Here is a 15,983-nt window from a genome sequence, read left to right on the forward strand (position 1 = left end):
TCTTTTTTTTTTCTTTATTGAGATGCAGAGGGTGTCTTTGGCGGGAAGGTGTTCGAGCATTTGGCGCGCAGGGTTTCAGCCTTTCAGGCGAGCGCGTGAGTTCTAGGGTTTTTCCATGGATCGGATCGATTTTTGCGTGGGCTTCGTTTGGGTGCGAAGAAATGGGCTGCAGGCCTGTATCTACCTGTGCTCCAAAACTACTAGCCGGCCGCACCACCAGTTACCAGATGGGCCACTATTTTTAGCCCAGCAGATGGGAGGCGGGAGGGGGCTGATGTGGGGCAGCGGTGGGGAGCACACAGGTAAGATACAAAGCTACGGCCCATTTCTTCGCACCCAAACGAGACGGTGGGTTTCGCAAGGGCCACAGTAGGGGCACAGGTAAAATCCAGGCCTACAGCCCATGAATAAAGTAATACCATGCGCCCGTCACCTCGTGTTCTTGTGTTCATGGCACACGGGAAACTCCATCACCTCGTCAGGAAGGACATTCGTTCTCAATTCTGACCATGCATAAGCTTATCATAGTCAGGAAGATCCAAATCTAAGGGCTCGGTGCAGGCCGGCAGGAGTCCGTCAGGTCAGACAGACGAGATCGATGCGAAGGAGACGAATCAAGTGCTATGCTGAAGGCCTGAAGTCACTGAATCATGAATCTTGACGCATAGCAGCGGCTCGAACATCACTGTGCCGGTGTAAAGCTTGGCGATCACATGAGACCGGTCGTAATATGTTTCGAAAAAAAACATGAGACCGGCCGGTCGTGGAACGACTGCACATGGAACTACAGTCTGATGGATTTCTGATGGGCTTGAAGCCTTAAAAAGGGCCAGCAAAAGTCAAACTTTGTTGCATTTCAATCTAAGTCCACGCGCAAACAACATTCAATTCAGAGAGAGGAAGGCGGGCTTCAGATGCAACTCAGGAATCAGGATCGCACAAATAGGCGGACGAGGGCGGTTCCTTGGGAAACAAACATCTATGGCGTCGAGCCGTCGATACGCTACACCGACGAAGGCATGGAAACAACTCAAGCAAAGGTTCTTTGCAAAAGATACAATTTCCCAATGCAGGTAGAAAGAAACCATGCAGCGAAGCACTTCACTACCCGTCAGCATGGCGCACGGTGCATTGCACGCGCGTCGGTCCCTGCCAGTACTACTGCTACTAGCCTACTACTCATCCACGCGTGCGTCCTCCTCTGCACGACTGCACCCGTCGTCGTCTCGGTCTCGTTGGTCATCCTCCGATCCGCGCGACCATCCTTGACGTAGCCGAGCCCGTCGACGACGACGATGAACTCGCCGGCGTCCTTCCGGCGGCGGGCGACGAGCGCGGCGTAGTCCTCCGCGACGGTATCGTAGATCGGGGCGTCAACCTTCACCTGGATGGTGGCGGCGGCCTGGGCCCTAGCATCGCGGATGGCGCGGAGGCGTTCGAGCGCGGTGGCCGGCCGGCCGCTGCCATCGCGGATGGTGCGGAGGCGCTCGAGCGCGGCGATCCGGGCGCTAGCAAACGCGGATGGCGCGGAGGCGTTCGAGCCCGGCGGCCTGGGCGCTGCCATCGCGGATGGCGCGGAGGCGTTCGAGCGCGGCAGACCATGCCGCCGCCTCGGCGCCCCGAGTGCGCGTGCGGCGGCCGGAGCCGGCGGCGTCCTCCATAGCCTCTCTCTCACACACACAGAGGTCTGCGTACAAATTCGATGTGGAGGGCGGAGATCTATCGCGAATGCCAGGGGGTGGGGTTTATAAGATGCAAGGGCCGGGTGGCTTTGGCGGGAAGGTGTTGGCCCATCTGTTCTCTGTCTGGCCCAACCAGTTGCCGGCTACTACAGTGTCTTTTTTTTTTTTGGGAAAACGCTACTACAGAGTTTTTCAGTGGCCATTCCTTTCATCCATGGAGAGAGAGAGAATCAGACAAACGTACCTGTCGATGCCGGCGATGCATCCTCGGATACAGTACAGCAAAACTGAAGAATGTTCCTTCTGTGTTGTATGTAGTACAGCTTATACGTTTAATTAACACGATGTGCCGGCGTGCATTGCAGCTATGACGGTAGAGCCAATGTACAGCAGGTCACCAGCTGACCAGCACAACACGAAAATAAGCATATAGAAGTTCCTATGGCAGGTAGCCAGGTATAAAGAACACACGGTCACATATTGAGGGTGCAGAGAAGTTTGTCAACATGGCGCATGGCACATCGCACGCACGCCGGTTTCTACCACTGCTACCACTTCTCATCCACGCGTGCGTCCTCCTCCGCACTCCGCCGGCGGTGCGCGCCGACCGGACGGGCTACATTGTCCACATGGACAAGTCCGCCATGCCGCCGCACCACTCCGACCACCGCGAGTGGTACGCCGCCACCGTCGCGTCAGCAACGGACGCGTCCGCGGACGGCCGTGCCGAGCCGCAGCTCCTCTACACTTACGACGACGCGCTCCACGGCTTCGCGGCGACGTTTTCCGCCTCCGAGCTCCGCACCCTCCGCGCCACGCTGGGCTTCGTCTCCGCGTACCCGGACCGCCGCGCCACGACGCTTCACGACACGACGCACTCCATGGAGTTCCTTAATCTCAGCTCCGTAGGCGGGCTGTGGCCGGCGGCCAAGTTCGGCGAGGGCGTCATCATCGGCATGATCGACACCGGGGTGTGGCCTGAGAGCGCTAGCTTCGACGACGCCGACATGCCCCCGGTCCCGTCCCGGTGGCGCGGCACGTGCGAGCCGGGCGTCGAGTTCACGCCCTCCATGTGCAACCGGAAGCTCATCAGCGCGCGCTACTTCAACAAGGGCCTGGTCGCCGCGAACCCGAACGTCAATATCTCCATGAACTCGACGCGCGACACGGACGGGCACGGCACGCACACGTCGTCCACGGCGGGCGGCAGCGCCGTGCCGTGCGCGTCCTTCTTCGGGTACGGGAGCGGCACGGCGCGCGGCGTCGCCCCGCGCGCGCACGTCGCCATGTACAAGGTGATCTGGCCCGAGGGACGGTACGCGTCCGACGTGCTGGCGGGCATGGACGCGGCCATCGCGGACGGCGTCGACGTCATCTCCATCTCCAGCGGCTTCAACAGCGTGCCGCTCTACGAGGACCCCGTGGCGATCGCCGCGTTCGCGGCCATGGAGCGCGGCATCCTCGTGTCGGCCTCGGCCGGAAACGATGGCCCAGGTCTTGGCACCCTACACAACGGCATCCCGTGGCTTCTCACCGTCGCCGCCGGCACGGTGGATCGGCAGATGTTCGCCGGCACGGTGTACTACGACGACATGCTAGGTACCATCAACGGCATCACCACATACCCGGAGAATGCTTGGATAGTGTACAAGAGGTTGGTCTACAACGACATCGTATCCTCGTGCGACTCCAAAGAGGCGTTGGCCAACTCAACGACCGCTATAATTGTGTGCCGTGACACGGGGAGCCTACTTGACCAGATAAACACCGTCGCGGAGGCCGGGGTCGCCGGAGCCATCTTCATCTCCGACGACGCTGACTTCGATAAAGAAATGCCCCTCCCGGCTGTTATCATCAGCCCAGAAGATGCACCGAGGCTGCTGGGGTACATCAACTCCAGCCCGGTGCCAACGGCCACCATGAAGCTGCAGCAGACGATCCTCGGCACACGGCCGGCGCCGGTGGTCACCTCCTACTCCTCTCGAGGCCCGTCGCCGAGCTACGCCAGCGTGCTCAAGCCTGACATCCTGGCACCAGGGGACAAAATCCTCGCGTCGGTGGCGCCCGTGCGTCCGTACGCGATGGTAGGCCAGACACAACTGACCAGCAACTTCCTGGTCGACTCCGGGACGTCGATGGCTTGCCCGCACGCCAGCGGCGTCGCGGCGCTGCTTCGCGCGGTGCACCCGGACTGGAGCCCGGCCATGATCAAGTCGGCGATGATGACCACGGCGACAACCACCGACAACACGGACAGTCCGATCACGGACGCCGGCTCGGGGAACGCTACCATCGCGAGCCCCCTGGCCATGGGCTCAGGGCACGTCGACCCCAACGCGGCCATGGACCCGGGGTTGGTGTTCGACGCCGGGCCGGAGGACTTCGTCGCGCTCCTCTGCGCCGCGAACTACACCAACGCGCAGATCATGGCGATCACGAGGTCGTCGGCGGCGTACAACTGCTCCTCCGCGTCCAGCGACGTGAACTACCCGTCCTTCGTCGCCATCTTCGGCGCGAACGCTACCTCCAGCGACATGCGGTTCAAAAGGACGGTGACCAACGTCGGGGCCGGTTCTACGGTGTACCATGCTTCTTGGGTTTCGCCGAGGAACGTGGACGTGTCCGTGTCGCCGGCGACGCTGGAGTTCAGCACGGTGGGGCAGACGGCGTCGTTCGAGGTGGACATCAAGCTGTCCGCGCCTACCGGCGGCGAGCCTGCTTTCGGGGCCGTAGTTTGGGCCGATGTCAGTGGCAAGTACAGGGTGAGGACTCCTTATGTGGTGCTTTAGTGTCTGTGTTCTGCTTTCCGAAGCCCTTTTTTGTTTTTTTTTCCTACTCTGCGTGAGTGCAGCGTTCATGAAAATATCAGTGTATGAGCCTTTTGCTGGCATTTTTCTTCTTGCAACCTTGCATCTCACTCTTAGCACTCGTCTGAGAAACATCTACAAGGCTAAAAGGGTTTGCTGGCTTGCTGCTATTGACCTTGGGAATCAATGGCTGTCCGCACTGCACGGACCTGATGCCATCGACACACCTGAGCAACGAGGCAGGGCAGCTTCCGCTTCAGCCTGAGACAACAGCCCGAGGCAGGTATTCCTTCCCCTGAATCCTGAGGCATTCCAAAAAGGTTATCAGCACGCATATGTCAACTTGACATTACAGAATATCAGGCCATCGACCGGTAAAAGGAGACCGACAATAGAACAAAATTTCTTAATCCTACCAGCTACCATCTGTTGTCTAGTTACTCATTACGACGTAGTGAAATACTGCTCCAAGAGCTCCTGCAGAATCCACCTTTTGGTATGGGCTATGCCTAATCTGACCTCTCAAATATTCTGTACACGTTATAACTGTACAAAACAAACTTACAACACAATCCTTAAAGCTGAACGGATCATGAATTGCTGATGCCGTTCTTTGAAGTGACGTAGCTGCCAACACGTTGCACATTCTGAGGTTCTGATTGCCCCGAAGCTTTCGATGGGAGTGGCTTGGGGCTGCTTTCGGCGCCCTCATATGGCAACACGACCACAGGGGCAGCATGTATCGATTCCCACCGTTCCTTCAAAAAGTTCATGAAGGCTCTAACCATTTCCCTCCGGAATTCTAGCTCCCTTGTGAAGAGATCAAACGTAAAGAATGCAAGAACATATTTGAACGGAAAAACAAGAAGAACAGCTGAGGATGCTAGAAGAACAAGCGCAACCTGTGTCGTCACCTGTCAGATGACCAACAAATACTTAGGGGAAGATATGATAATTCCATTATCTGACAGCTTGTCACTAAGACACCAACGTGACCAATAATACAATTCATTTTATCTTACCTCAGGTTGGCCAGCTAAAAAGATTGTGCGGATTTTCAGAAGAGAGACATTCAGGTTCTGTAGATAATTTTCCACGGAGGCCATTGCTTCTTTAAGGGCTAGGATCTTCTGAATTGTGTTTGACGGCGGTTGATCCCTAATTGTCACTTTGCCGAAAGATCTACCTAGCCTGCCTTGTTCTTTCAGCCCTTTCACGGCAAGCATGGAAAGGGCCATCATCATCAGGGTGAATGGAAATACATAAGAAAGCATGTTCCTACAAGTTAAAGTAAAGCATATAGATGTAAAAAAGAAAAATCCCATTCTGACAACATAGTTGAAAGAAATGAACATAGAATATGCAAAAAATACGATTCGCTCAGAACTTTTCTAACAAGTGAAAACTCATTCTCCATATGGCTAGAATAAGAATATTATGAAAGACAAGAAAAGGATATTTCATACTCCCCCTGTCCCAAATTACTATTCGTTTTGGCTTTTCTAGGTACATCGCTTTTGTGACGTATCTAGACATGATATATATCTAGGTGCATAGCAAAATCTATGTATCTAGAAAAGCTAAAATGAATAGTAATTTGGGACGGAGGGAGTATCCTCCAAGTCATTATAATAGAATGACTAGCAAAGCTAGTATATGATTGTCATAAATCAATATTTGACATACCCACGACAAATCGATATTCTATTTATTAGAGTGACCAAGAAAAAAAAACACATAACAAAGTAATTTACCTGAAAACAACAGTATGAACTAATAGTAGAAAACAAATGGTCGAACGTGGGTTCTCCCAGCGTTGCAGTTTCTTGAATTTTTCAGCCATTATTACAAAAGGAAGCATAAGTTCCTGATTCAAGAAAAAAAGGTAAATGTTAAAAGATTTAGCTATGTGTAAAAACAAGAAATCACTCGTAGGATGCAGAGGGACAATGTTTCTAAAAAATGAAAACTAATAGGTGTTTCAATTGAGTATCAGTGATAAAATAAAAAATGTTTTGGAATCAACTAAACACTCCTGAATTCTGCACATATGGGTGATACAATAACATGTCAAAGATGCGATACATGTTAAGGCACCTTTTCAAAGAAATCATATGATTTTTGTACGCCATGCAATTAGGTGAAAGCCAAATACCTTGAAGAGGTCAATGTTGCTTGGAATACCTTCAATTGTAGCAGCAACTATTGTTGCCTGTGTCCTTTCAACTACTTTCCTCTTCTCTTTACAGTTAATCATTGCCTTTTCTACAAGGTTTTTATCAGCTACAACTAAAGATTTACTCAATACTACACCATGCTTGACAGAAGAATTTCTCCAAAAGTTGGCTGAGTGGCTGGATGCCCAGCTGGGAGATGTCATCCACTTGCGTAAGTACACACTATCATCTATGTCATAAACATGTGCATGACCACTAGATGGGTCCTCTGAAGATCTATGCCATTGAGGTGACCTGTGATTTGCAGATTTGACCTTTGTGATTAAAGGCCCACCCCAAAATTTCACTGCTAGTGTCTGAAGAACAACATCACCAAATGGTGCATTGGACAAATAAGAGAACTGCACTAGCTTAGCTGGATCCTCATGCAATCTCCGTATGAACTGCAGAGACTGAAGCCTTGCAATACTGTTTGCTGCACTGCTAACAGCTCTTTTCTTGCCTTTGTGGGCACCATATACATGATGAATTGCTGGATCATTATCACCCGGACCATATTCACGAATGAATCTATAAACTGAAATCATTTCACTGATGAAGGCAAGCCATACTTCTCGTCTCATCTCACCACTAAAATCAACAAATTCTAGTGTCCATTCATCTGACCTGCAAGCAGTACACTAGTTAGCTTCGGAATTGTGATCATACTAAGCACATGATATTATTACAACACTCTGTACAAGTAAATGTAACTGCTTAAGATCATTGCTAACAGCCTAACACAGTAAAATTATTAACAGATTTTACCTAAAAAGGTAAAAGTCTAAAAGATCATATAAAATTCATCCAAACAAGTAATAATATGACCTATTGTCTTGTAAAGTGATTGCCACTTCTGATTTCATTGAATTGTTCATATACACACATGATAAAGGTAAACATATTTTCCTTTACATACTTTGTTTATGACCTACGAGCACCAAAAACCAAGCGCCAATAGCAGCAATCACTAGGCACAGACTGGAGCCCTACAATTCTACTATCAAGCTTCATGTGCACGGAAAATTGACATTCTAAGAGTAGTAATGATGAATGGGCACTTACGTTGAACCAGAAGAAACTGAGACAGCAGAATCAAACAGTTTGGATCCAAATGGTCCAACCTTCGCCTTTTCAACCCTTGAATTCCGATCTGTAAGGTCAAGCCTCATTGGTTTCTTGGTACCTGACAGTCCAATGGCCTGCCAGTATCAATAAAAAGGTGGAGAAGTTGAGGTTGCTCATAAAATCTTAAAATCACATCTAGTAGAATTGCCAATCAGGAACAGGTACAAAAATATGTGATCAAAGAAATGCTAGTAGAAAATATCACACGAAACACAGACATTTTCACACAAAAGACCTACCTCAAAATATAGTGCCTTGTCTGTCAAGGTAAGGTTTCCAGGCCATGCAGTGTTTTCTTCCCATTTTAGAACAGGTCTTTTTTTACTAGAGCCTATGCATAGAACTTGCTCATCAGACAAAAAAATATCTCCCATTTTATGTGTCTGCCTGCCATGATGAACCCTATTCAATTGCACATTGTAACACTGTTATAAACGAGGAGAACTCCAGTATTCAGTACAAAAGCTCAACATGAATATAGATTAGAGATGAACTCACATTACAATCATGTCAGGTGGAGGAGATGTATAAATCTCCATCACTGACCTTATCTTGCAAGATTAAAGAAGCTACAATATGTTGCTAAGACGATGCCATGACAAAATTAAAAGTCATAAGCACTGACATATACTAATATCTGAATGATCAAGATTTCTTTTTGCCTAAGTTACAGGTGAAGCTAATGATGATGTGAGAAATAAATGATATTAGGATCCTAACCTAAAATGAAATAGATCTCCTATTATGATAGACAAATGTTACAGTTTTCATATTAATATATGATGAGGCAACCTTACTTCAAAAGTTCAGCAAGATATGTTGTCCACAGATCAAATGAAAGTCCCTTTTCTGCACCAACAAGAGCCCTAAAGAGATAGTGAGCTGTTGAAGCATCAGCAACACCTGCAATAGCAGGAGCAATTCGGACAAAGGCATCTTCTCCAACAAGTTTTCCCTAACATTTTAAAATATCTAATTCAGAATCCATTATTTGCAGCTCCAGCAAAGAGAAAATAGAGGAACAAGTCATCACCAGTACAGAATAGTTGTCTAGCGAAGAAAGTGGACCGTCAACTTCATTATATGGATCTTCCCAAGCAAGCATAGTCACAAAGACAAGCTTTTGAAAGGCAAGCTCCTGTAGACATTTCAAAAATATACAATTAAACTAGCAGCATGTATAAAAAGTTTTAACTAAATTAGTTGAGTGCAAATTCAGCAGAGGAAAGATGGAGCATCGTTAATCTGTCACAAACCAAGCCTAAAGTGACTTTTATTATTCGCAAACTCATCAGACGAAACATGGAGAATGATTACAATATTTCGCAAAAAAATATGCTGAATCAGCAACTGATTTTACCTTTAAGTTTGGATGAAAGTCAGAGTTATCTCGTGACAAGTACCGAAAGCAACTATACTCAACCAGGCTTCGAGCATCATTGTGCAGATGTTCGGGAGCAAGTGCTTCAAATATCCTCTGCACCTGTCTCCCCGTCAGCCCATTCAACCTAACAGAAAATCATATGTATGAATGAAGATCAAACAAAGGGAAAGACATTTTAGCTGTGGACTATTCAAAAGACCTAATTTGCACATATGGTCTCTTAAACATGCTGAGTTACTTGGCTAATGTTGGGTTCCGACTCTACCTACCCAAACTTGCTTGAGACTAAAAGGCTCTGCTGTTGTTCGGTCTCTTAAACATACTGAATTAATCAATTACTCAATACCCAAGTGGCATTGTAAATGCAAAATGAACTGTGATAGAATGATATGACCATACGTGATAAATCCAAATGTTTGGTCTCTTAACATGACGAACTAATCAAGTACTCAATATCCAACTGGAAACAGCCTGGCTCAATTTCATCTACATAAAGTATCTCTAGAACAACAGCTGCTAACAAGGAAAGCTATCTCATACTGCTAATTCTTGTTCACTAGACAGCACCACAGGGACCTATCATAATCTACCGATTAATTTAACACCAAACTGGGGAGTCATACCACATTGACATCAAGGATCCAACAACTCTCGAACTTATAGAAAGCTACTCCAATGATTCATGAGACAGTCTGATAAAGCTAGTCTAGTAGCTCTAGTCATTTTCAACTAATCTAATGAGATAGTTGAATTTGAATAAGCATAGATCCGCAGGCACAGATGAGACCACTTGACCTTACCTGGCGAACTGTTCGATGGAGACGACGGCGTCCAGCGAAAGCCACCCCTGAGCCACCCGCAACTCCACGGTGACCTCCGGCACGGCCACGAGCGCCTGCTCCTCCACCGCCACCTCCTTCCGCTGCTTCTTCTTCCCATCCTCCGGGTCCTCCTTGTGCTTCGCTCTCTCCCGCGCCGCGTGCGCCGCGTCGGCGATCGCGCCCCGCGCCAGGGACATCCACGACCGCACCCGCCCCCGCACCGCATCTGCAGAGGACGCCGGGGAGATCAGCGACATAAAACAGAAACACCCGGCGCCTCAGCGTGGTCCGGGCACTGGGTAGCGGAATAGCGGTTGGGAGCGTTCACCTGTGTCCACGTCGGGGAGCTTCCACTTGGAATTGAGGGCGAGCGTTGGCCGGGCGCGACGCCGGCGGCCGGCGAGGCGGCGGCGCGGGAGGGGCAGGAAGCGAGGGGGCTGGAGCTGGAGCATAGCGGGGCGGTGGCGTCGATCGAGTGCGGTTAGTGGTGGGGAGCTGCGTGCCGTGAACCTTCCCTCGATTTCATTGGGTGCGTGGTTGGTTTGGGAACGTATTTGTTTACGTTTCGCTTCGCTACAGTTCGGGAAGTGGGGAGAGAGAAGAGTGATGAGAAGAGAGAGCAGGACGAACCATGTGGCTACTGATTTGGGTTTAAGAGACGTGTGGGCCCTATCAACGAGATGGGAAGTGAGTGGCCCGTTTGTCCTGTAGCGAAGCCGCCGTTATCCAGACCAGGTTTAGGCCCAACTAAGCGTCTGCCTGAGACGACTAGCTAAGCGTGGGTTTGGCTTGGAGATATAGTGGGACGGGATGATCATGTCCTCATTTTTTTTACGGGACCATCCCATGTGATATTTGGTTAAGAAGGATGAGTTCGTCGTAGTTTTTTGTTTGGTACGAGGGATTGAAGGAATGAGATGGATGGTGATTTTAACACTGTTAGGCATAATAAATGGACCCTACATGCCATACAGAAGTGGATCCACTTTGTCATTGCCTATTCCATATTTTTCTTTTTTCTCCATCCCTCGCGAGCTCCTCGGGTGGAGGCCATAGGCGCAGCCTGCCGGCTCGCTGGCGCCACCCCTCCGAGGTCGACCTCACCGGCGCGGAGGCCGTGGCCGCGGCCTGCCGCCGCGCCGCCGCCGCCCCTTCGGGGTCGACCTCATCGGCGCGGAGGCCGTGGCCCGCAGGCGCGTCACCGCCCCTCCGGGGTCGAGCTCCCCCGTGCGGAGGTTAGCTCCCGCACCTAGCTTGGGGAGCTCGCGCGCGCTGGCCGCGGCGGATCTCGCCGGCGGCTCGCCCCCGCCGCCCGAAATCGCCCCCTTCGCCGACGACTGCCCGCCGCCCAAGCTCGGCCCCTCCGCCGGTGGCTGCCCGTCGCCCAACCTGGCACCCTTCGCCAGTGCGAACGAATGGCGCGTGACGGGGGCGAAGTGGGATGCCCCCGTCCGCTCGTTTTGGTGGGATGGAGGCATCCCGCATCTGGAGGGTATATTTCCCTCCTGGGATGTCCCATCCCACCTGTCTCCAAACCAAACGCGGGACGAAGTGGGATCGTCCCGTCCCGTCCCACTTCGTTCCTCGAACCAAACGCACCCTAAAGGTCACGTTTGAATCCCAATGCAGCAGTCTTGGAGCAGTTGCAGGGAGACGGATGAGTGATTAGCTTCGGTCCTTCTGCAATTCAGATGATTGTCATCACTATCGCAAAACGTAAAAAGTGTTAAAAACAATCTAGACAAACAAATTCCACTTACCCGTGCGCAAAAATATGAAACGACATAAATTTATACAACGACGAAAAGGGGAGCACGTAGCACTTGGCGCTTTTGTTGTTGCTGTTGAATCGGCTGGGGGGTGGGGTGGGGTGGGGGAGCTTGTTTATTCATTCTTCTTTACAGAGCATCAATTCGTTAATTCTTCTTTACAGAGCATCAATTCGTTAGTGATGTTTTGATCCAGGTATTTATTGTGTAGGATGACAAAATGGAGAAAAGAAATGCTAGTTCATTTAAACTTTTCTTATCTACTGTTTGCTTCCAGTTTTAGTATCTCAAAATGGAGAGTTTTTTTAATCTCCTCAAATTTTATTAACAAACACATAAGGTACAAAAGGTTACGCATCGTAGCATATAGTTTTTCTTTTTTTTTTTGAAAATTTGATATATATAGTTTTTCAATAGTTATTGACGACCTGTATGAGATAAAGATCAAGTTTGTGCGGCCCGCTCATGATAATTTGAGGCATCCGACGCGACGTGCCCGAGCGCGCGATGCCGGAGGCCGCAGCACGCCGCGCGAAACGTTCCAGTAAACGCACCACTTTTTCCTGTCACCCCGTCAGGAATCGCCGTGCCGAGGCGCAAAGAACGGGCACGCACCCGGCACCTCGCCGGCTCACCCGACCAGACCAACCTGACCCGCCCCCGGCTAGCCGAAACGATTCGCCGACGCCGGACGGAGTTACGGGTCCACTCCCAAGCCCAGCCGCAACCGGGCTGCCTCCGCGGCTCTCCGGCGCCACGAGCCCGCGCCGCGCGAGGGCCACAGGTGGGAGGTGGCATCGCAACCGCGCGATGCGGGGCCATCAGTTGGCGACTCGCGAGCGCGAACCAGTCTTCTCCCTCGGCGCCCCCAACGAACTACTAACTAACTGCGCGAGGGAAGGGAAGCCTCCGCTGATCGGCTGATTCCGCGGCGGGCGGCGGCAGGCTACAGTCCCGCAGATCTAGGCCAGCCACGAGCCTGCCGCGGCGGGGGTCCTATGGAGCGCAAGCAGCCGCCCCCGGCGCCGGTGGCGCGGCGCAAGGGCGCGGCGGCGAGCCGGAAGAAGTGGCTGGTGGTGCCGGCGGCGGGGGAGCCCCGCGAGGCGGAGCTGGGGAAGCACCGGACCATGGAGATGACGGGGCTGCCCACGCGCGACCTCCGCGTGCTGGACCCGGACCTCTCCTCCCCCTCCACCATCCTCGTCCGCGAGCGCGCCGTCGTCGTTAACCTCGAGCACGTCAAGGCCATCGTCACGGCCACCCAGGCGCTCGTCCTCGACTCCAGCAACCCGCTCCTCGGCCTCTTCCTCAAGGACCTCCACGCCCGCGTCGCGTCTCCGGTACGTGCCTTTTTTCCCCTCCTTCCAGACGCGGCCGAGTTTGCTCTGTTCTCATAACACTAGTACAGCACTATAGATTGCACATCAAAACTGAAGGCTGTGGTGCAGTGAGCTCTGCAGTTGTGCTGATTAACTCTTCGTGATATTTCTGCAAAATTGTCGGCTGCTCCTGTGAAGGACGTCTCTAGCACGGGTTCGGCGACTGATCGTAGCAATGAGACAGATCAGGGCGAGGGTAACGGGCCAACAGTGGCTCTCTGCAGGGCTGGGAGTGCCAAGATCCTGCCCTTCGAGCTCAAGGTGCTTGAGGTCTGCCTCGAGCACACATGCAAGTGCTTGGAATCTGAGGTACATCGCTAAAGCCAAAATTCCCTTCAGAAGATCACTATAGCGCTGTTGCAAAACTTGTTTGTGCTGACCATGAATTCATGGGACATGTTTGCAATGATTTTAAAATGGATGCACGATTCGTGATAGACGCTGGCTCTTGAGAAGGAGGCGTACCCGGCCTTGGATGAGCTGACCTCCAAGGTTAGCAGGCTGAACTTGGAGCACGTCAGGCACATCAAGAACCGATTGGTTGCGCTATCAGGGCGTGTGCAGAAGGTAGGAAGCAGGGATCCTGTTCTTAGTTGAAAAGTTTGAAGCGGCTGCTGGCACATTTAATCATTTAGCAATCTTGTTTTACCATGTGGTTTGTTCTTTTGTAGGTCAGGGATGAACTCGAGCACTTGCTGGATGATGACATGGATATGTCTGAGATGTACCTGACAAGAAAACTTGCATTCCAAGGATTCACCGAGACGTTGAGCAGGGTGGATTCAAATAAGGATGCACCCACTGATCATGACGAGAAGTACGTAGTCCGATTCTATTCTACTCCGCAGTTGCGGAAGTAAACTCCTTCAAATATTTTGGAAGATATGTTGTTGAGCAGAATTGTTTGTCTGACAGGGCGTATTGATGAAAAATATTTCATCGTCTTGTCCTGCACACATGATTTCCATTTTAATCTTACTTGCATGACTGTATTCAGGGAGGAAGAAGACAGTGACGACGAGATAGAGACTGGCCGCGAAAGTTCTGCCTATGTTAAGCCTGATATTGAAGAGTTGGAAATGCTTGTTGAAGCCTACTTCGTGCAGATTGATGGCACACTGAACAAATTGTACAATGTATGTTCCATCTCTCTCTATTCACAGCTTGGCCTAACTCAACATCTTCATGATAGGTTGCTATAGTAATACACACAATTGCTGATCAATTAGTCAGGTCAAGAGCAGATAGCATTGTCATACTAGGAATTAATAAAGTAATTATGGAAATAGCAACAGCTATATTTCAATTTGATGTGCTGTCCTTTGTCTTTGACATTACAAAGACAAAATGGTGGAACATGCTATCAAATACATGAATGTGAAGATAAATGGATGCAGTACTCTGAGAAATCCCTGTTCAACCACTTGTTGAAAATTACACACTACGAGTATCCTGAATGGTTGAGTATAAATAGAGTCTCTAGCATGTTCCGTGCATGATTTTAGTAACCTATCCTGTGCCTATTGCATGCCCACAGCTCCGAGAATATGTGGACGACACTGAAGATTACATCAACATAATGCTGGACGAGAAGCAAAACCAACTGCTGCAAATGGGCGTCCTGCTGACGACGGCAACCGTAGTAGTTACAGCAGGCATCGTGGTTGTGAGCTTGTTCGGCATGAATATCCACATCGAACTCATGAAAGATCCGGAGACCGATGAGGAGGCGAGAATGAAGAACCTAAAGTTTTGGGAGACCACCTGCGGTACGGTGGCCGGGTGCCTTGCGATATATCTCCTAGCGATCTACGCAGGGAAGAAGAGCAAAATCCTTCACTGATGGTGGTACGGTGGCCGGGTGGCATGGGGTGCTCTTCTCAAGTGTCACGAAGCGAGCTCAGGCCCCGTTTTGGACCGGCACGAAATTCATCGGTTGTGTATGTGATGAAATAATTGAGATGATTGTGCCCTTGTTGCTCTTCTAGATTTAGCATGTTGATCCTAGTTTTTCGTTTAGGTTGTCCCTTTTTTTTTTGCCCTAGCATATAATAGGTTGTCTTTCGTTTTCCTGAATAAACATTGGTAAAAATATAAAAATGAAACTTGTAAAGCACATAGTGGATGACTTGTAAGCAGAGAAGGCATAAGATTTTGATTTTTCAAACTAGAAAAATTGACCTCAACAAATATCATAGAAATGCTAATCAACCAAGTAATAACACATTTCAGAGTTTTTATTCTAAAAATATGAATTAGTATCACCACCTCACCAGTTGCCTGAAATCTGAGGTTATCAGTAAACAAACACAAAATTTGGAATAGTAAATCGTTTCCGAAAAGAAAGGGGTTTAAGCAGAATGAGAGGTAGCAAACAAGACGTACCATAGAGCAATGTCTGGGAAAAGACCCTTCTCATACTCCAACAGCTTCCCCAGAACATTGTTAATTCGAGCACGGGCAGTACTTCTTGGTAAAAAGCCTTTGACAAGTGCTTTGGGACAATAAACCTACAATAGACCACAGAAAAGTCAGACCAGAACACAGATGCATCCCTAATAGTCTCTTGTTTCTCCCCACCCATGCCAGCATGCTAGCAAAAGATGCTTTATAGTCCCACCATCTCATGCATGTTGGATAAAATACAAAAGCGGGAATGACTCCCTAACATTAACAATCGAGTAAAAAATCTAATCCAGATCACTCGATTTTTTTAGCCAATAGAATAGGGCCACTCGATAGTATACTTATTTTGAGTGACGAGAAGATAAAAATCACTCGATTTTTACCGACCGAC

General features: G+C 49.9%; 3 protein-coding genes across 3 annotated transcripts; 2 read left to right on the forward strand and 1 right to left on the reverse strand.

The window, feature by feature from the left end:
• The first annotated feature begins 2,262 nt into the window (after positions 1-2,262).
• Positions 2,263-4,471, forward strand: LOC117856548 (subtilisin-like protease SBT3). The gene has a single exon (XM_072294035.1). The coding sequence runs from the start codon at positions 2,312-2,314 to the stop codon at positions 4,469-4,471; it is 2,160 nt and encodes a 719-aa protein (XP_072150136.1). The 5' UTR covers positions 2,263-2,311.
• Positions 4,472-4,799: 328 nt separating this feature from the next.
• On the reverse strand, positions 4,800-10,641 carry LOC117857869 (uncharacterized). The gene is made up of 11 exons (XM_034740765.2): positions 10,367-10,641; positions 10,018-10,264; positions 9,194-9,341; positions 8,867-8,971; positions 8,631-8,788; positions 8,073-8,235; positions 7,771-7,907; positions 6,645-7,332; positions 6,244-6,356; positions 5,512-5,767; positions 4,800-5,403 (listed from the first exon to the last, which is right to left on the reverse strand). Exons 1-11 carry the CDS (start codon positions 10,488-10,490, stop codon positions 5,080-5,082), a joined length of 2,463 nt encoding a protein of 820 aa, XP_034596656.1. The 5' UTR covers positions 10,491-10,641; the 3' UTR covers positions 4,800-5,079.
• A 1,971-nt stretch (positions 10,642-12,612) lies between these two features.
• On the forward strand, positions 12,613-15,205 carry LOC117857011 (magnesium transporter MRS2-E). The gene is made up of 6 exons (XM_034739480.2): positions 12,613-13,147; positions 13,325-13,495; positions 13,625-13,753; positions 13,858-14,003; positions 14,184-14,322; positions 14,724-15,205. Exons 1-6 carry the CDS (start codon positions 12,806-12,808, stop codon positions 15,027-15,029), a joined length of 1,233 nt encoding a protein of 410 aa, XP_034595371.1. The 5' UTR covers positions 12,613-12,805; the 3' UTR covers positions 15,030-15,205.
• The last annotated feature ends 778 nt before the right edge of the window (positions 15,206-15,983 follow it).

The sequence above is a fragment of the Setaria viridis genome, chromosome 5, assembly GCF_005286985.2.
Source record: "Setaria viridis chromosome 5, Setaria_viridis_v4.0, whole genome shotgun sequence".
Taxonomy (NCBI): Eukaryota; Viridiplantae; Streptophyta; class Magnoliopsida; order Poales; family Poaceae; genus Setaria; species Setaria viridis.

Coding starts and splice junctions, on each gene's coding strand:
- LOC117856548 (XM_072294035.1), top strand. CDS start 2,312: ATGGACAAGTCCGCCATGCCGCCGCACCACTCCGACCACCGCGAGTGG.
- LOC117857011 (XM_034739480.2), top strand. CDS start 12,806: ATGGAGCGCAAGCAGCCGCCCCCGGCGCCGGTGGCGCGGCGCAAGGGC. Junction 13,496..13,624: donor GCAAGTGCTTGGAATCTGAG/GTACATCGCTAA, acceptor GATTCGTGATAG/ACGCTGGCTCTTGAGAAGGA. Junction 14,004..14,183: donor CCCACTGATCATGACGAGAA/GTACGTAGTCCG, acceptor GACTGTATTCAG/GGAGGAAGAAGACAGTGACG.
- LOC117857869 (XM_034740765.2), bottom strand. CDS start 10,490: ATGCTCCAGCTCCAGCCCCCTCGCTTCCTGCCCCTCCCGCGCCGCCGC. Junction 8,236..8,630: donor TATCTTGCTGAACTTTTGAA/GTAAGGTTGCCT, acceptor GCAATTGAATAG/GGTTCATCATGGCAGGCAGA. Junction 7,908..8,072: donor ACAAGGCACTATATTTTGAG/GTAGGTCTTTTG, acceptor TGATACTGGCAG/GCCATTGGACTGTCAGGTAC.